At 35.1% G+C, this 21,878-nt stretch overlaps 1 protein-coding gene across 2 annotated transcripts in view; it reads right to left on the bottom strand.

Annotated features, from left to right (window-relative positions):
* Window positions 1-21,125: 21,125 nt before the first annotated feature.
* The window catches only part of LOC150107722 (transducin-like enhancer protein 4), a 113,180-nt gene continuing 112,427 nt past the window's right edge, over window positions 21,126-21,878 (bottom strand). For both annotated transcript variants that reach the window (XM_090392026.1, XM_090392027.1), the window contains one exon: window positions 21,126-21,327. In XM_090392026.1, the coding sequence (XP_090248152.1) occupies window positions 21,220-21,327 (108 nt within the window). In that variant the 3' untranslated portion in view covers window positions 21,126-21,219. The remainder of the gene's footprint in view (window positions 21,328-21,878) is intronic.

Below are 21,878 nucleotides of genomic sequence, written 5' to 3'. Positions count from 1 at the left end.
TTAGCCAAGTGGCTATTGTGCTTCGCAACTATATGCCTGGGAAAGGAGCGTCCTGGATTTGATTCCTGTCGATAACATGAGAAGCTTAGAATCTTTCTCAGGCATAGCCAAGTTAGCTGGTCTTGGGCGTAGACTGCAGGGTTTTTCGTCCCACAAGCAGGCAAACCGGCCTCGAGAACTCGATGCTTCTACAGACATAGGACTAACCACCTTATCCTTGATCCTTGTGTACGGTGGTGGTTAAAGGAATAGAAAACCCTCGACACTGCAAGGTAAAAGAGGGGAAAAGGAAGAAGATTATGAGGGCTGATTTAGAGTATGTGGACTGCAGATACTGGTAAACAGGAGAAAGAGGGATAATATGATAGTCCTATAAACTTCTGAAAAGGTGTTGAAAGAATATCAGTTGATGAAATTTTTTTCATTACGTGGAAGTTGGGAAACGTCTGTGGAAGTTGCAGTTAAAAAGAGAGGTAGGAGCTAGATCTTTCTTTAACAGCCTCCCTTGAATTCTTGACTTCCTGAAGTTCTCTAATAATAATAATTGGCTGTATTGGTTATTCAGTATATGGAACACCTATTGTTTGATTTTTTTTTTTTTTTTTCAATATTGAATTAGTTTGAGACTGTTCTGTGATGTTGGTTTTCTACTGTGCTTTGGTTTTCATGAAAACTGTTGGGCATATGAAAGAGCTTGCTTTGGACAGAGAAGGATGGAAGGCTCTTATCCATGAGGGACTCAACCTGTCTTGAGGATGGAAGAGAAGAATTCATGAGTTACCCAAATCATTTCCCATGTAATTTGTTTAGATGGGTGATGATTTGCAATGCTTGGAATGAGACCACTGCCTGCTTATTGGATGCTTGAAGTGGCTTGAAAAAATACAATGTTCAGTCTCTAGAGGAGTCTTTCCAAATTATCTAACCTTCAGTCCCCCTATTGTCCTTAAAATAATATTTGAATCAGTAAATGATCTCTTTGTTACATAAATGATTACTGAATTTGTTCTGCAGTGAACAATCAAATAGGGTATAGTCTTCAAACATTCACAGTTAATTAATCAATAAGTACAACTGTATAATTCATTGGATATTTTATACCTTTTGGCTGCCATGCAAATAGCTTTCTGTGGGAGCAACATATGCAAAACTTATTTCTGAAAGCAGCACATAGGTTCAGCAAGTTTATAGGACATGCATATTGCCAGTCATTACAGTATAGTTTGGAGAATTTCTACCCAGATTGGTTTGAGTCCTTGGAACCATCATTGTTGGGTAATTAAATACTTGAAGATGCATTCGCGGGTTATGACAGCTGGGATCTCTTTGCAGATTTGTTGCAGTTTGAGAAAAAATTATATTCTTATACCCAAGCATGTGCCCACAAAGTTTATGTGTGAATGAATTTTGTAACTTTACTGTTTGTAAATAAAGAGTATGGTCATCTTGTATATATACCACTCATGAAAGATAACTATAAAATTCATCTGATATGCTATGGGTTCAAATCCCTCCAGGGCATGGATGTTTGCAAATATTTTTATGTAATAGATTAATTTTATAGTTATCCTTCATGAATGGTACTCGTACGGGATCAAATATAAGATGACTATATCTGCAGTGGATCTAACTACATCTAAGAGCCCACGACCTTCCAAGTATTCTTGGACTTCTCAGTCGTAATTAAACCCACAGCGTATAGGTGAGAAAGCAGAGATGTTGTCCACTTGGTCAATCAAGATGGCAAAACTTCATTTGAAATAACTTCAGATGATGTTATTTCAAATACTTTTCAGTATAGTTCTCATATAGATGATCTCCCCCACCCCACCCCTCTCATTGTGACTCCCTTCAGTCACCTTTCCATGAAACATTGCTCTACCTGTAATTACAGAAATGAGTTCTGTAATTATTCATTAGCAACAGTTCGCATTACAAATGGTTTAGCAGTTTTTTTTGAAGAGGATATGAATTACTCCCCACCATTTTTTTTTTATTCCATATATCTTAAGTCACAAAATAGACTCAGCTGAAATCAGTGGTGTAGGACACCACTGATTCCAGCAGTGGGACAGTTGCCAAGTGTAGGCGAAGGTATTGAATTGTACAGAGATTCCCAGAGCTGTCTCTTTCATATTTGCAAACGCAGATTTTTAAGTTTCCAGAAGCTAGGCATTGGGGGAGGAAAAGCATGCGAATTTTTTAAACTCTTTCTGACACATAAATCTCCTATTATAATAGAACTACGGTGTGTATTAAAAAATATAGCCCCGAATGCTAAAACTTATTGTTCAATTTTAAGCTTATGTTCTCCAAATGGGAGGAAATTCGACAATGATTTAATTTATAAGAGCTTTAAACATGGCAATTTCAAATACGCTTAAAGATATGGCAATTAGAAAACTGCTCATTTTAAGTTCCATTAACCGTAACTAGAGCAGATACGATCTTGCTTTTTTTTGGTTTGGTTGATGTGTTGCTATTACGCGACACCTCCATAGAGTCCAAGGACTCCCCGCGGAAGGACATTCTACATTACACCACGCCATCTACCGCCCACTAATTGTATTTTTGTCTATCAATCACGTATGTTCTCATGCAAGTTTTCCGAAGGAAGAATGGCAGGAGATCGGCTAACTCAACTTCAGTTGGGGGGGGGGGGGGGATCGTATACAAATTCCTTTAAAGTCCGGACTCGGGCATCCCAATCGAGGGACGCTGCTGTTGTTTTTGTTATAACTTAGCAATGCATATCGCTTGATAGCCTCTGATTTGCTTACTAATTCTGAATGCAATATTACTTCTAGCAAAAGCATTACGCAGCTTTGCGTGGACGATGTTCAAGAATAAAACAACGGTGTAAAAATGTACTATCGCGCACGCGTTATTAATAAAGGCAACCATCTCCAGTCAGTGGGGGGAAACAATACGATGGCAGAATTCTTTTTATTGGATTATGACAACTGTGTTGTTGAAATCTGTAGCAACAGCCACTTTAATCTTTGTTTAATTGGCGCAAAATTGCTACCAAGAGATCTAATGACTTAATCTAATTATAGTGACAGCTGCAAGTCTTCGGTAATTTGGTGCGCTAATTAAAGGTGTGATGCACATTAGCTAATTATAAACTATTTTCAAAGGTATTAACATCTTTCCGCCGAATAAATATAATAATGTAATTCCTTAAGAATCCAAATTTGTGCAATTAGCTTTCTCCTCTTTCAGATGGGAAATTCTTTCTTTTTAAAGCGATTATTGAAACCTAATGAAACAAACTTAGTTCATTTAAATAACAGGTGCATGGTGTAATGGTTAATTATTCTAACGTGATTTATTACTCATCCTTAAGTGGTTCGTTTTCTTTACGATCATTTGTTAATTTTGATAGACGCCGTTTTTTTTGCTTCTTGTTGCAGTCTTAAGGATTTTAACTCGTTACAAGAAGGGGCGGGAGAGAACATCTTCTTGCTGGAATATCCGGAAGGAGACGCTAGCTTTATTCTTTTATTTATTGACGATATCTACGGAGATTCCAAAACGCACTTTCGAAGCAAATATAAAATGCGTTATTTAAATATAAACAATCTGATGAAATATTGTTAAAATGGAAAGAAAAAAAAAGATGCATGTAAACAAAGTATACTGCGGTGGGGTGCATGTTATGCTTCATCTGAAATTCGAAATTTTTTTTTTTTTTTCGTATTTAAAAAGCATGCGCAGAACATTCATTCCTCATGCCACCTGTCTTAGTTTTATTATTTATATGGGTAACCGACAAAAACAAATTCCTTTCTTAGTTGTTTATTTTTTACTTTTTTTTTCGATGCGTGCCGAATATCAGATCTCAATTCAAAATTGAAGCACAAAAAAAAAAAAAAAAAGACTGATGTACAAATTATAGATTTACAGATTAAGACTGTTTCATCATATAATTATAGAATAAAGAAATTATATAGAGCATACACACTAGGAAAGGAGAGGTGACCCTTACCTCATTTATTGGTTTCTGAGCAGATCGCTGTTCCCCAACCCTTTCTTTCTTTCAGTCTATCAGAGTAGAAAATGCCTAGTGAATTCAGTCTGACTTAACAACTTGCTTATTTGATTCTCTTTTCTTATTTTCATTCGTATAAGTAGGAAGTATATACAATTTCGCATGCTTTTGCTCCTAGAGAAATAATGTACAATAAAAAAGTTCCCTACATCTCACTGTGGAGGCGGCAAAGATGTTTCTTTCTATCGGTTCCTATTAATGAAATCACTCGTTTGTTTTTAGGGAAATGGGCGGAGTAACAAAGCTAGCAACGTATCCAGTTGTTTTGGTTTATTTATTTCGCAGTAGTGCTGAGCCTGAATTTTTTCGTATATCGGTATTAGCGTAATTTTCTGCTACGATGAACCATTTTGTTACGGTAGGACCTCCCGCGACGAGTCTTTCGACTCCATGCAGGTCCCGACAATAAAGTGTCACACTACGATTTAAACCTTTTTTTTTTTGTGTGGAAGGTTTTATGTGCGTGAAAGATTTTTCCTGTGATAGATCCTCGCGTTGTATTCCTCGCGATACGTAGTTTAATTTTCGATTTATCAATTTCATTCAATTACACGGAATAGTAATTTCGGCATTGCTCTACACAGACGCGTTTCTCCTAAGACGTAATATCAACCCGTAAAGGAGTCTTCTTTCATTGATGGTGTCCCCTTTGGTTGGAAAGAAATAGGTTCGAATTCCTCGAATCTTTTAAAAGGGCGCTTCGACTTGAAAATGATTTAGCTTACACAGGAGGCGAGTATTTCCTGTCAGGAAACTCGGATCTTTGTTCATCTCGTAAACCACAAAATATTGCCTCACATGCTTAACTGCTTCAGCTGTAATTCTCAACAGAGCAGTGTTGAACCATCTAAACGTTGTTGTAAAGCAGCAGTACTCGTACCCGTCTTCCTAGATCAGAGAAGTCCGATGAGAGGGTGTTACGCTAAAATACGAAATGATTTTATTTTATTGAGAAATTTTTAAATTTTTTAACGCATTTGGTGGGCACTGATGAAGATTTCCCTGTTGGCTCGCAGATGGCGGCACATCGTGAGTCTGTTTTTTTTGTGACTCCACCCATATATTAGTATGTGGATGGGTGTTTAATTTTTCATAATCCGGAAACTCTTCTAGAGCAAACATGGAACTTTTTCAAGCCACATCGTGCCTCCGATAAGTGTTGGGAACGGTGGGAAGTTGGACTCGCATCGGGTGATGAAATTAATTTCCTTACTAAGATAAACATCCATGCCCACGCGGAATTCGAATCCTCCTGTTGAGAAAGAGGGACATCTCGAAGACAATCAACATTGGGGAAGGGATAGGGATGCATAAAATATCTTTCGTAGATGTGCGTGGAAATTTAAGGAGGACGTCATCAAAAAAAAAAAAAAAAGCGTATCGCAGACAGCATGTTATAAGATTATTAGATGCGCTTATAAGTTTTAATTTAAACAATACCATTTCCATCGCGAAGGATGTTTAAATACAGTATTTCAAATAACTTGCCTTGTCCGAAGTATTTCCTTTATTATGACCATAACATAGGATTATCATTGTATTAAACTGACAGTCAACGCCAAAAGTGAAAGTAAACTTTTGTAATATTCTAAAAAATATTTCTTTTTTTTTTTTCAGCGATCTTGGAGACTATTTTAAAAAGTCCTTTATGGCTAGATTGAGGCTATAGAAAGTAAATCCCAACCAGCCATTGATCGAAGAAAAACCACCGATTATTAAAATATTAAATTTAAATGACAAAAAAAAATTGAAAGCGTGAATGTCAGAATATAAAGTATAACCAACAGAAAAATGAATATCTTAATTCATATTAAAAGCACATAAATCTAAATCAAAGATAACTGGGCACATTAATGAAATATCTGCACATCCAATGATCATGTAATGCCATGAATAAGTGAAGTTAATGCACTCTTTTAAGGGGTGGGGGAAATGCTATTTATTCCTGATTAATAATTTAGAAATCTGGATAAAATATAGTTCGTGGGGGATTATGCGAACAATGCAAAATTAATAACTAAAATTGAGGGAGGAAGTCTTTCATAATCCAAAGATCCGGATATATATTTTAAAAAATGTGATGTCAGTCCTCCTTAATCTCTAGTACATACCTTGAAATCCGGAAGCTACAAAAGTTACGCCCATGCTGCTAACTAAAGAAAGAATTTTTCTCACCCCTGTTTCTTCGAACCAAGTGCTCTGAACTCACAAAAGAGGGGGGGAACGAGTAGGGGGGGTACAGAGTTGCGGTATACTTAGGAATTTTGCCTTTAAGCGATAGCTATATTGGGTGGGTCTTGAAGTCTCGTTCTGTAAAGCTAAACAACCCCAATCAGTCTTGCGATAAACTCAGTCAATCACACAATAACCTTATCCTCTCCCTCCCCGTACAACGGGAGCGACAGCCGTAAATCTAAGACTGACTGACGACCGCTTTATGCCAGGGGTGGTCTTCAAGAGGGATGGTTTACAAACAGTACTCAGATTTCGCGACAGTTGGCCGCCCCGACTTGTCATCCTAAAATTACTAAGTTTTTCCCCACAGGTGACATCTCGCCCTCCCTTTAGTTGTCTTTTGTTTTCCATTTGCTCCTTTTACTTGAAGGATCGCCCACTTTAATGCTTCAGGATAAATAAGGAGTAGGTTTTCGTGACGGCGAAATAACAAACTAACCAAGGTAACGCGATAGGTCACTCATACAGACAACACCTAGGTGGGCTTAAAGGAGAACCAGAAAGCTGAATTCTCAGTAATTTCTGCTTCAACATCTGGATAAGAAAGTGATAGATGCGGGGGAAAAGGAGGAAGGGGCGATAGCATTACATTTAAATATTGAATATTAATACTTGGGTTGGAAAGAGCAGGCGTTGTTAGTCAAGTATTTATTTACTTTAAATTAATTCCAGTTTTTTCGGTAAGATGTTCGTTACCATCTCCACACCTATCGCGTTCGAGTCGAACTTATGTCTTGACTGCAACTTTCGAAATATACATACTCACACTGTAAGTACAGTGTATACGTGTTTGGATAAAATATCAAAATTATTTTAAAATTAAAAAAAATTAAACATGAAAAAACATTGTTTATTATTGATAAAATTATACATTTTAGTATAATTCAAAATTACTTAAAAATAAAATCCATTACTTTAATTGTAATTAAAGGAACGGATTTACAATTTTTGGACATTACAATTAAATCCTTTAATTGTAATGTCCAAATATTTAAAGAGACGGAGTAAACACGATAAGCACTACGAACACTCTACTACTTGCGCAAACTGCATATAAACAACAGCGGAACTGCGCGATGGACAGTGCCACATTATGCTAATAGCTCGTATCTCACTATGACGCGCATAGCAATATGACACTGTGGTCAACACAGTGCTGCTAGCGTCCTTCGCCCTCCTAAATGCTACAAGATGGATTTTTAATATTTTTTATACAAAATAAGAGAATTGTATAGGATTGTTGATGATAAAATTAAATATTACAAGCAAATATATATCGAGAAAAATTGGGGGTGCTGCAGTTCCTATGCACGAGCCGTCCCTGGTCTCGAGTATGAATTGTACTTTTAACTGGTGAGCATGTTAGAATCATGAGCCAAACGGTCGTTATTAAATTTGGATAATTAGCTTGGTAGCGTAATTGTAAGCATACGTTATTAGTTTTGAATTATAAATTTTAAATGAGAAAATATGCCAGTTCTCTTGAATATTAAAGAAAAAATTAATATATCTATAAATTATATATATATATATTAATGTATACACACACACTTACCGGTCGAAACCTTTGTCAGACGAGATTGAAATTAAAATGACTGCTATTAACTGTGACGAATGTATTTATAAATGGTTTGTACACTTTTTATAAATATTAATAACTTTGTATATAATTCAGTTTATAGCATATCATATTCACATCTAATACTTAGATAAAGATAAAATAATTATGATAAAATAAAAACGAACTAAGCGCAGAAATACATAATCCTTTTAAACACAGTGTCCAATCAGTGCGCTAGATAAATTCCACGCGAGATGTTAAAAAAAAAAAAACGAGAACTGCGCACGTCGATGTACGTCAATTGTCTTTTGGTTGACAAGTGATAAGTAGTAATGCGACTGACATAAAACTTAAATTTTAAATATATATTTAATGATCTGAATTTTATTATATTTTCATGATAATATTTAAATTTGCATTCATTTTTTATTAATTATTCGAACTGCTTTATTCAGTAACTGTTCCTAAATACGTACTTGAAACTAATTATGTCTGCCTACTTTGACGTCATCTTCCAGAGAACGTATAATTGTTGACGCGTGTAGTTGTGCTCGCGCTAGGTGTTTTTAACTCTTTAAAACATTCAGCAGTTTGTGCCATATTCCTTCACACATTTAACTAGCTGCAAAAAGAAAAGTTGTTTTTTTTTTTCGTGCTATTCCGAAAATTCTTTCACCATTTAAAATCACGCAGCGCTAATAGGACATCAAATGGAACTCGCTAGTATTTTGACCTACTCCATAACGCTGGGCTGCTTGCACGGAACACTGGTTGCTCTTGTCGTCGACCGCCTGCTTACCAAGATATTTTCCGCACAACCTACCATCCAGACAGTGTATCTCTTGTTCAATAGATTAGTTTCCTTGAGAACGTCTTTTGTACGCATGAAATGCTACTGTAAATATGCCCGTTGATCAGAGCCGATTGTTACGGTTATAACAGAAGATAATGAGGATGAAGGCCTTAACTCGCCACCCAAAATTAGCATGAAAAACATTTTTTTTTAAAAAACAATAATACACGGTTACTAAAGTATATTATATTAATATTGCACATGCGCCATCTAGTGATCATTTGCAAGAAAATATCGAAAAAAAAAACAGTTTTTAAAAAACAATAATACGTGTCGAAATTATTAATATTGCACATGCGCCATCTAGTGATCGTTTGCAAAAAAAAAATATTGATAATTGTGAAAAATGGCGTGCATAAAAAATGATAATTTAATCAAATGTAAACAAAAATAAAAATGAACAGATTTCTTCACTCAGTGATGCAAAACCACACATAAAAACGCAAAAAATTACTAAATTAAGAAACTTATTGGCGGTTAAATTAATAAACGCATTTCATCAAACTCTAAAAGCAAACAAATACGTCTGGTAATGTTGGTTATGAAGGAAAATACTGTGGTTATAATACCTTATCTTTCTTCCCCCCCCCCTTTTTTTTAATCCCTGAACTAGTCTAATTATCCAACGACAACAAAACTCGACACCAAAATCCCCCTAAAAATGCAATCATTAAAAGAGAACAGCATGATAATGTTGAGTATCTTTCTTTCCCCTCCCCCCCTCTTTCCTCAATAAATAAATAAAAAAAAAGTATCCATCTGCTGTGTAGGAAGCCTGTCTTTAAAAGCAACTCTGTTAATTTCGCAAGGGATGTCTTGTAGAAGCTGAGAAAGAAGATAGACTGCGGTAATGTTGAGCCGTCGTGTCTTAGCACTCCCCTGTTCCCTTTGGGTATGTTCGCTTGTGTTCTTACACACGAAAACAGCGTCGAAACAGTTACTGTAGCGTCTTATATATATTTTTTTCCTTCTTCTTTTACTTCTTTTTAGATAAACATCAGTCACTCACATTGTTGACTCATCCATAAAACAAAGTGTCGACTTTATTCGAGCCTTTTCCCAAGCAATACAAATATGCAGAGCTGTAATGCTCTGAGGATCTTTCGTCCCGACTAATTTTAAAGAAAGTCGACAAAAAAAAAAAAAGCTTCTTTCGCCTTTTTTTTTTTTTTTTTTTGCTTTTAATTTTGCATCGCGATGACACTTATTTAGTGGTAACTCCACTTCGCTATCTCAGAAGTCGTTCATTTTCTACGTCAACCCACGAGCTCTCGGCGCATCTAGTCTCATGGTGTTTCATTTTTTTTTTTTTCCCGCAATTTCTTTGTCCTTCTTTCTGCGAAGTCAATAGTTTAAATGAGTTCTTTACTTGCTACAGTCTGCTTGCATGACTATTTATTAACTATTTTCTACAAAAAAAAAAAAAAAAAAAAAAAAAAAAAACGTAGGTCATCACTAAAGCGCCATCTATACGGAAAAAAAATTTTTTTTTTTTTTTTTTCATTTTAATTTCTGCCTCTTTTCACAGCCCGTAAAGCCAAACGAACTGTGCATTGTAACAGGCAGTGACAAGTTCAAAAGGAGCCTTGACAAGAGACTAAAAGAATGTAATATTCATTTTAAAACGTTAATTACTGCATGTAGGCCTGTTAATCACCGCAGCTAATTACATGTGGCAATTTTTATCTGTTTTCCTTCCCTCCCTCCCCTCCCCCCCGTCAACATTTGTTCGCTCCTGGCACAAACTCGTGAGCCCTTTTAAAACGCGCAGTAATTTGCGCCCATTTCCACGATTATCAGAGATATTTGCGTGCTGAATGAAGTTAATTATCTTCCGCTCCAAAAACATTCTACTCAGCGGCTTTCTGCGTTCGTTTCGTTCTTTCTGTCTCTCTCTCTCTCCTTAACGCTTCAGCGGGTTCTGCTGAACGCAGCATGAGAAAAGGACGTTTTACTTTTTACTCCCACAGTGTGAACAAACTATGATTCTCCTCTTGACAGTCTCGAGCCGTCAGACACTTGAGCACACTCGCGAGAGCCTGTAAACAAACCAGAAATTGACGCTTCTCTGCTTGTTTATATCTCGGAGCTGTGAAGACGTACCGAGGAAAAAGTAGGCACTTCCATTTGATATCGCATTTTTACCAGATTTTGATGCTTTGGCTATAATGGCCGTTAGAGGGCGATGGTGAAGCAACGGAAATTCGAGTATTTTACACGCGTCTTTCTGTGTTACATAAGCTTGACGTTGTAACAATAAAACGCATTTCGGAAATGCGTAATCATAATAAAAATACTTTTTTTTTTTTTTTCGAGTATACGTGAAAATATGCAACAGTTGAAGATTGGAATGTGTTAGGAAAATAACGATTTTCAACATTGTTGCTGTTGTAACGTGTTTTTTTTTCTTCCGTTTTTTATTTCTTTTTTTAATCTAAACGCGATAGAATATGGCTGTCTACCAGGCGAGACCTTATTTATCGTGTTCAAAGAAAAAACAAGTGCTCGATGAAAAATGTGTTCCAAACCTCACCCGTGAAAATAGCTTCGCAGTTTATGTTAGGAAGAGGAGGAGAGAGGCATAAAAATAAATAATTGTTACTATCCTATTCTCCACCTCTTGTCAATGCTGGCCATTTGTTTTATTTTGTGCACCTGCCAGTGTTATGCACACTTTCAAGACAGTTTGTCAAAGATCGTTTCTTACATTTCTGTCACTCCTTGAAAATATTGCCACAAGATCACGAGCGAACAAAGAACTAGGTAGACATGAATGATAAAAATGCATTGCCCGGATTTATAATATCGAGATGTAGAACTCCAATTTTTTTTTTTTTTTTTCCCTCCTCCAGTTTAGATAGGCATTCCTCTCCCTTTATCGCTCCTACAAGTAAGGAGAACAAGAACCGCGTGTCTGAGGTTTTGTTCTATTTTCGTGCCCTACCCCTTACACTCCCATTATTTCTGGTAACACTAAGTTTTTAAAAAAGAAATACAAGCAGTTATCCGACAAAAATAAATTATATAATACTGTTTATATATAATAACAGAACATCGCACTGCTTCATTGAATTGTTGTGCGCATTTGCAGAAATTCGTCTTCTGTTGAAAATCAGTAATAATGAATGATCTAAGTAAGAAGTTTATAGAAGTTTTTTTTTTTCCGTTCTCTCCAGAAACTCTGTTTTTAATCCCGCATCTCGAGAAAATCAACCGTAGCGCTCACTATTTTAGACAGTATTATAGAGGGTTAAGGTTCACGAGATGGCGGCACTTGTCTGCCTTACACTTCTCCGGATGTCTATAAAAATTAATGATAATCTTGAGCCAATTTTTGTGATCAGCTAAGGGTGCAGTTTAGCTGCCCAGCAACATTCGAAAAACGTTTAGTTAGGGCTAAACGTCGTTATCTTTGCCCTTTGGGAAATAGAAGACATTAGTGAGGGGGGGGGGGGGTTGATCGAGTTTGTTCAGTTCAGCATATTCGATTTTATTTCATTATTTTAATGAGAACCTTGTAGTTTTAACTTGAATATTTGTTAATCATTGCTTTACAATTGGTTAAGGCTTCAGTTGCTGTTTCCATTTGGCTGCAGAGTAAGCTGGTATCTGTTTCCTTGTTGAGATGAGTTGTGCACGTATTAAATATTCTGCATTGCTTTCTGATCCCATGTTTACTTACTTGAACCATTTATTTTAATATATATATAAAGTCATTTAAATTAAATTAATAAACATTATATATATATATATATATATATATATATATATATATATATATATATATATATATATATATATATATATATATATATGCAATCTGTTTCAGCTGTTGAGTTATTTGGAGAATACCATGACCTATTTTTTATGTTTTCTCTTGAAGAAAGATTACAAATGGGTTTTCGTGTCTCTTACAGATTTGCCACAATTTCATGGAGCACAATAAAGGACTTTTTATTTATTTTTTATTTTTATTATCACTGTTGTGTTGCAGTGAGTGAAGTATACACCCATTGTTGCAGCAGTTCGCATTTCCTCCACTAGTAGGCGCTCTATATAGTCAACAATGCTTTGACTATAAAATTTTGCGTTGTAAAAAACATACCATACATATTCATAATGCTCCTTCTGATTCTCTCCCAAGCTTCTTCAAGGAAGACTAAGGGTTTGTCAGATAAGTGTCGATGTGCTGACAGTTAAAAGAAAACACGATTGAAATCTGATGCCAAAGTACAAGAAAAAAAAGACTCATGCCCGCTCGGACGTCGCCTGGTCAAACAAGGTTCGCGTCCCCAATCGAGTAATCAGGATTGGATCGAAAAATCAGTTACTGAAAACAAAGAAAAAAAAATCAAAATCAGGCCTGTAAAGGATGAAATATCAATTAGCACATGGAATGTCCGTACACGCTGGTCAACTGGAAAATTGCAGTTGCTTCAAGAAGAAATACAGATGTCATACATTGGGTATTTCAGAAATGAGATGGACATTGTCAGGTGAATCGAATGGTGGAAGAGTTCTCTGGTAAGTTTCCTGCTAAGTAACAAGGCCTGTCAGGCAATGATAGGATACAAACTAGTTAGTGAAAGAATAATGGTTGCAAGATTCAGTGCCCAACCATTTAATATCAGAACCATTCAAATATATGCGCGCCTACTGCAGAGAGTGCAGATGAAAACATTGAGAGATTTTACAGGGATCTACAACTAGTAATTGATGAGGTGCCGAAGCAGGATATACTCATCACTGGAGGAGACTGGAATGCAAAGATTGGCAAAAATAACAGGATGGGAAAAAGTTATGGGAAAATCTGGATATGGAGAAAGAAATGAACGTGGAGAGATGCTTCTGGAATTTGCCACGGATAACAGCCTGATGATTTGCAATACCAACAACAAAAAGATTGTCGTAAATGGACGTGGCGCTCCTTCGATGGCAAACACAAGAATATGATCGACCTGATATTAATTGACCAGAAATGGAGAACCTCGGTTCAACAGTGCAGATCATTCTAAGGAGCTGATATTGATTCGGACCACAGCTTAGTGATGGCGAATATAAGACTAAAACTGAAACAGAAGTACAAAGGAATGTTCCAAAAAGCTAGAGACTAAAGCTAGAGTCTCAAAACTAAATGAAGACAGGCCAAGAACAGCATATTGGAAACTAAGCATAAGACCCCAAGTGACTTGTCGCGGGAGGTCCTACCGTAACAAAATGGTTCATCGTAGCAGAAAATTACGCGAATACCGATATACGAAAAAATTCAGGCTCAGCACTACTGCGAAATAAACTAAAACAACTGGATACGTTGCTAGCTTTGTTACTCCGCCCATTTCCCTAAAAACAAACGAGTGACTTCATTAATAGGAACCGATAGAAAGAAACATCTTTGCCGCCTCCACAGTGAGATGTAGGGAACTTTTTATTGTATATTTTTAGCGCTTCCTCTACTAAAAAAAAGAAGTAGAGGAAGTAATTCCTGAAAGAGAAAAGATCAACAAGAAATGGATAACTCAGGAAACCTTAAAATTGGTACAAGAGAAAAGAGAACTGAAACTTAAAAGAGTTATTCAGATGCAGCAGATGAGTTATACCGTCAAAAATGCAATAAAGTACGGAAAGCAGCAAGATCTGATAAAGCCAACTGGTTGGTGGACCAGTGTAAAGACATTGAACAGTACTACGGAGAACACAAAACTAGAGAGGTCTGCAAACGTATAAGAAATGTCAATAGGAAGTGGCAAACAAGATCAGTAGCAGTCAAAGATGAAAATGGTAAAGTATTGATGGACAAGACAGAAATCATACACAGATGGACAAGATATTGCAGCGAACTATATAAAAATCAACTAAATGATACTGCAACAGAAGTAATCAAAGAACTAAAAGCAATCTTTCCACCAGCAGAGATCGTTGAAAATTACATCTTGGAAGAGGAGGTGAATAAGGCTAAAACATCTCAAGAACAACAAGAGTCCTAGAAATGACAACATAATAGGCGAGATGCTAAAATATGGGGAAGAATCAGTTGTAAAAAAATGCATAAGCTGTGTAATGAAATATGGAGATCAGGGTATTCCCCCGAAGAGTGGAAAAAATCGGTCTTGGTTCTTCATAAGAAAGGCAGTGCATTAGAATGCACCAATTACAGAACTATTGCATTAATGAGTCATCTTGGCAAAGTGCTGATCAAAATACTAACAGAACGCCTGAAGGGGCATATGGAGGCACACTTCCGGATGAGCAATCCGGATTTCGACAAGATCGAAGTACAGTGCAAAAAACACTCGCACTAAGACTAATAGCAGAGAAAGCTCGAAGAAAGAACAAAAAGATATATTGATGTTTCGTGGACTTCCAAAAAGCATTTGATAATATTGACCAAAATATAACACGGGCTGTCATGGAATCCTATGGTATTCTCCGTATGCGACAAAATCTATTGTTCAAATATTACTGTAGAATATCTGTAATTTTTTTTTTTTTATAAATGTGACTTCCACCCAAGAAAAGTTTTGCAAAACTTACAGAACATTAGCACTGAGATAAGGCTTATTTTTGTTATTTTTGTACATAATCTCGAAACCCTACTCTAGAGATCAAATATGGATCTTTTTCAAACCACTTCAGGCCTCCAGAAAACAGGTCAGTGAAGTTCAGTTTCCAACTAAAAGACATTAGAAACATCCATGGGTATGACGGAATTTGAACCTGCAACCCATGATTGAGTGGTCATCTTTATTTCCGGCAATTTTTTTTTTTTATTTTTTGAAATATGGAACCTAAAAAAAAGAATGTACTTATTTATTTCGCATATTGTACTAATTTAATAATTTCATATCTGGTTAAATTTTGCATGTTACGTAAAAAAAAAAAAAAAAAAAAATTTTTTTTAATTTAAAAAAATTAAGTCTTGTATATATTTTACCATGATCCCCAAAAGAAAAACGACAGAAAATTCCAATAGCGTTCAAATCCCCCCCCAAAAATGGTTTGCCGCATCTTGAAAAAGGAGAAACACAAAAGCATTTATTGTAATAGGGTTGCCCTTTGCTAGTTTATCGATTGCGTGGCAGACAACGTTTGCTATAAAAACAGATGCAATTCTTGTAGATGTTTTACTTTGGGGATAATAAGAAAAAATAAATAAATAAAAACGGAAAGAAAGGAAAATTGCATGCATTTCAAGAATTCCACTATATATAGAGAGAAAGCAGGAGAATTTTAAAGCACGTACCAGGTGGCTTTTATAGCAGAATTTTAGGCCGACTTGTTGATCAATGGAAATCTTCAATAGGTTTTTTTTTTTTTTTTTTTTTTTTTTCGAGATGAAGTGAGAAATACATAAAGCCTCCTAAATCTTACCATATGTAACAGTATGAAGTTGCTATTATTCAACAACGTATCTAAAAAAAAAAAGTAAGGAGAGAGAATTGAAGAGCTAAGTCGAACTGTAGTTGTTAAAATTAAAAATGAAATAAAAAAAATGAGGGGGGGGGGAGAATTCCAAGATATATTTACAATCTCAACCACTTGATATGATTAACATCAACTATTTTTGATAAAAAAAAAAAACGTGTTCTATGTATTTGTTGATTTTATATAAAAAAAAAGTTGAGCAACGATTATATTTTAAATAAAATCATTTTAATTAATATAATTAAATTATTCATCACTTTAATTAAAATGATAATTTTAAAGTTTTATCAATAGATAGCTACAATATATCCGGGACTTCGATTTAAAATAATCGGGATCCTTATATATATATATATATATATTTTTTTTTTTTAACTGAATAGCAAGTATAGTTTGTGATTGAGATGTAGTGGATGATCGCTAAATTGCAGTCCAGAATTAATTAAAAAAACAAAAAACAAAAAGAACTGTGGCCTCGTTTATTTAAATGATGTGATCAACTTTTCTTGTATTGCCAAATACATTTATATTCTTGCAAACAAGCGGGCAGAAATTACAATACGTACAAAAACCCGTACTGGATAAATGACATGCCAGCATTGTCAGGTTTATCAGCCCGAAGCTCTTTTGTTATGACGTCATGTTGAAAAAAATTTCATGATTCCTACTTTTTTCTGTCAATCTAACATAAAATATATATATATATATATCACAACAGTAAAATGTTGAAATTTTGAATAAATAAAATCTCTCTCTGCCTCCCCCCCCCTCTTTTTTTAATGATAATATTTTTACAAAGCATCGAATGCAAAATTCATGTTTTTATTGTTTATTTATTGGAATGTGACGTCATGCGCACAACCGGTGAATTTTGTTTAGGTGGAGCATAACAGCGTATTTGACATACGTCGGTTTATACTCAATTATAAATGTTAATTATTTTAAATAGTGTAATAAATTTTATCTTTTTATACTGTTTATTAGAAAACAGAAAAGACGGCCTGCGCATTTCATTTAAAACACGAATCAGTGCATTTAATTTAATTTTTTTTTTTTATTTAAACCAATTTCTTCAGACTTAGATATCGTAATAGCAGACGTGTTCTGTCATATGAAATCACCAAGGGGGAAAAATTGCGCCCTCTATAATAAGTCACTTAAAAAGGACGCTCTTATGAGTAATGTTCAATTTAAGTAACACACTTGCCAATACTCCCGGTCCCCCACATGTCAAGAGGACAATTAAAGGGTGTCGCAAAGGCTCACGACACACAATTCTTAGCGATTATTAGATGTCACCGGCTCAAAGAGAGCGTTCTCTCTTTCGGTAAATTACACTTGAAAAGTGTCATCGTATTCTCCCCTAGCGGTCAATTACGATGGCCGAGTAGAATTTATCCATTTCCTAATAAGTGCTAAACACTTAGGATTTGTTCTGCAAAGGATATTGTCAATTATGTCCATTGTTCGACCTTTTCAATGTCAAGGTTTCTCGACTTCAATGACAGTTCAAAGTGTACACGAACAACCTCTTGCAAAAAAAAAAAAAAAAAAAAAAAAAAACTTTCGGAAAATAAGTGATTTTATTTTCTTTTGTATTACGTTTATTTATTTGGCAATAGAAGTGAATGTTTCTCTCGTTTGTATAATACAAAAAAAAAAGAAAGAAAATCGTTCGAAACAAAGAATCAGAGCCATCTATGAATGAAACATTGAACTATCATGTATTTTTCTTTACGCATTTGTACTTGAAATTTAAGAAATAAAAATTGTCATTCGAATCTTGGAAAAAAAAAAAAATAAAATAAAAGCGCCATCTACAGGTCTAGCGTTATTGTATCATACAAACTCAAGCTAGTAAATCAGATTAAGCATAAATTACAAAACTTAATTACCATTGAATAGGCAAGTAGGTCCCTTGGTCTTAAAAATTTCATTAAAAATAAATAAAAATAACTGAAAATTCTATTATAACTTTAAAAAAAAATCTTATAACTTACAAAAACAGAACTAAACATCTGTGTATAATAGCTTGTTGGCCTAACACTGATACAATACTCTGATTTCACTTTGACATACCAGGTGGTAAGAGTAGTCAACGTATGTTTGACGCTATGCTTCCATGGCAACAAGAGGTTTCTGCTTTATATATATATATATATATATATATATATATATATATATATATATATATATACACACACACCACCAGATGGCAGAAGACGTTATATTTGCATTTTCCTTTACAAACAACTGGGGCAGTCCAATAAAGGAGTGGAAGATCGGAAATTCTACAAACTTTACGACACAGGGGAGAGGTCAACTGCATAAAATGTTCCTAATCAATAAATTCGTCACGAACTTGTCTATAGACCTTTTTTATGACAGCCATTGTGTCAAATATTTCCTTAATAGATTAACGATTTTAACAGATAATAAAGGAACATTACACGATATATTTTTTCATCTGGTTGGTCACATAAGCTGTCACTAAGACCGGAATTGTCCTTGCTTTTCCACCATCATTGCCTTCTCGTAGATAAAAACCGACGTCGAATATTGTGTACAGAAACCTTTGCACTAACAGACCACAATACAACAGTCCCATTTCTCTTCACTTTTGTTTTCCAAGTCGTCAACTGGTACAACCATTATGCTCCAAGACCAATCGAACGCTATCAAAGAACCACCCCTATCTGCGATAGGTGAAACCTCATTAATTTTTTCTTTTCAACAAAAGAAGGCGTGGTAGTCGTCACTTCTTTCAAATGTCACCACTGCCTGCGAGACAAGAGATAATGTTACTTCCAGACAGCAAGGATCAATGGGGTTCCGAAAGCACTCAATGCCTTTAATGAACGTAACAGCAAACAGCTGAGACTTTGATGCCTTCGTTAAGTGGCAAAGCTCCCCCCCCCCATCCGCCGTTTTTTTTTTTTTTTTTTAAATGTTAAGTAGTCACATGATAGATATAACATCGGGATCTATTTACTTTGAATTGTTCAACTGTGTGGGAAAGATTGACGTTATCTATTGTTATAGCGGATGTTGTTGTGTTATTCTTGTCTGGTATTCAGTCTTTTACATACCGATCAAGTTGATGCCTTTATTTGTTTCTCTTTTGATTATTCGAGTGTGTAGTAACGAGCGTGTAAAATTTAAGTTCGCTCCAATTAGATCTTTTTTTCTTTTCAATTATTCAAAAACAAAAAAAGCTGTTTGTTTTATTCTTTTTATTATGATACGAAAAAAATAATTGTCGGTTCTTAAATTATGGTGTTTTTTTTTTTTAATCATTACAAATTCAGTAACTTTTTCTTCTAATATGCTGCCATCTAGTGTTAATGACATAACTAATGACTTCATTTAAATAGAAAAATGGAGTTTTGTTGTTGGTGCTGTTTTATTTATTTCATTTTAAAATGTTTTCTTGTAGGTCTCATTTGAAGTGGGCGCGTCTTAAGCGCTTCCTTCTATTTTTAAATACTGGCAAAGTGATTGAGAAAAAAAAAAAGAAAGAAAAAAAAAAGAAGACAGCGTGATTTTTTTGGGGGGCGGGGGATGAAGATTTCGTTTCCGTTTTGTCCCTCCGTACGCATGGTAAATACTTGACTTTGGATGGACTGATTTTGTTGAAATTTGGTACTTATAATCCTTACAAAAATTTGTCAACTCGTCTTCATTTTTGTTTCAATCTGACCATTTACAGGATATAAATTAGGGAAAACGTTTTGAAAATTATAAACAACAATAACTCCACTTTGATTAGATGAAAATTAATGAACCTTAGTATTTTGAATCGCTACGAAAATATGTCCAATCACTCCAATTTTGGTTTCGAAACGGATGTCTTATTTGTATCTAATTACGTCGACATTAACGCTGCTCATAGAAAGCAAACGTTTTTGTTGCGAGATAACTTTTTTTTTTTTTTCTCTTCGCATTTGAAATGTCATTTCCCTGAAGGTTAAGGAGGGGGGCACTGTTTTGGCTCCTAACTCCTCGACATTTGACAGATGGTTGATCCGTCATCATCTCGGCAGCGGATTGCATTTCTTCAAGACTCGGAGTCTGAGACTCTGAATTATACTCAGACTCAGAGTCCGTCAAAAATGTATACACGCTTGAACAGAGATCTATGGACTTCTCTCTAAGTTGAATAGAATAACGGTAGTAATGTGTAGTATGAATCTCTCAAAAAACTCACATTAATACTAGCATCAACATGTGACCGTTAGGACAATAAATAAAAAAATAAAAAAATAAAATAAAAAAAAAATGGCCGAGGCACGATTGTCATTCGAGGAACGCAAGACCATTTTGAGTTCACTCCACGTTCTCCTGATTTAACACCCTTGGACTTCTGCCTATGGAGGACTCTAAAGGATGTAGTGTATCTATCATAGAAAACCAGCTACACTGGTGGCCCTTCGGAAAGAAATTGAAACGGCATGCGCAGCAATCCCAATAGACACTTTGGCCAACGTTGTCCAAGCAGTGGTTCACAGTAATAGTAAGTGTCTGGATGCTAATGAAACCACTTTGAGTACCTCGTGTAATTGTAGGAGTCAACGGTAACTTGTACTCATCCCTTTATGTCTGTATAAATTTAGTATTACAATTTTTTCTTTTGCTGACGCGTGTATACATTTTTTCGACGGACTCTGTACAATAACGAAATGTGACAACTGTCGCCATCTTGTATTCTTATTCCTAACTAATATTTATTGAACGTATTCGTGTGTGTTTTACGGTCGATTTTCTGAGTCCATGACTTAAAATCGGATTTTTTTTTTTTTTTTTTTTTTTTTTTTTTACCCTGGTAGGGGAAAAGGCTAGAAAAAGTTGAGGATCTTTCTTTTGAGACCTTAAAGGTACTTCACAACAAACTTTTATGTCAAAAGTTTGTTGTGAAGTACCTTTTGTTCAATAAAATTTGATCACTTGCCTTGGAATTGTTGAGGGATCCTACACACACCCACAAAAAAAACATCACTGACTAGAAAGGCAATTGCAATAGTTTATTAAATTCACATCACATTACACAGAATAATAAAGTCTATGTACAGTTTGGACTACAATCAGGATTAGGGGTCAGTAAATGACCTCGTAAACTGTGGCTTTCTTGTCTCCTGAACCGGTGACAATGTACTTATTGTCCGAAGAAATGTCACAACTTAAAACTGATGAGGATTCCTTTGACTGAAACAAAACAATAAGCCAATTACAATTTTGAAAACATTGAAAAATAATGCTTTATATTTTATATAATCAGCTTTACAATTAGTTCATTGTTTTTCCAATGAACTAATTGTAATATATTTCGGATTCTACTAAAATTTGTTAAAATTAATTTTAATATCAAAATTAGAGAAAACGATTCGAAGCGATACAAAAAAATTGTATGTGTAAAAAATAATAATACAAGGCATAAGTGTAAACATGTTTCCTCTGTTGCCTGTGCTTCTTGTGTCGCGTACGATGAACGAGTAAACATATCAAACTCGGCTTTCATTCTGCATGGCCAGATGTGATTCATTAGATTTTTTATGGTTAACAATGTTAATAATAATAAAAACTTCTTATTCGCATCCAAACGCAGGGAATTATTGTTAAAAGGACGTACTTTGTCATGGACAATTCACAAGCATAAATTTTTAAATTCTTACAGTCCAATTGTCATCCCCGCTCAAGTGACTTATTAATTCCCCCCCTTTTTTTGATCTTCTAAAGGGGAAAAAATTCAAGAACAA

The sequence above is a fragment of the Typopeltis vanoorti genome, chromosome 4, assembly GCF_054136105.1.
Source record: "Typopeltis vanoorti isolate ZY-2024b chromosome 4, IOZ_Tvanoo_1.0, whole genome shotgun sequence".
Taxonomy (NCBI): Eukaryota; Metazoa; Arthropoda; class Arachnida; order Uropygi; family Thelyphonidae; genus Typopeltis; species Typopeltis vanoorti.
Note: the sequence above shows the minus strand (reverse complement) of the source record. Positions and strands in the feature narration are given on the sequence as shown.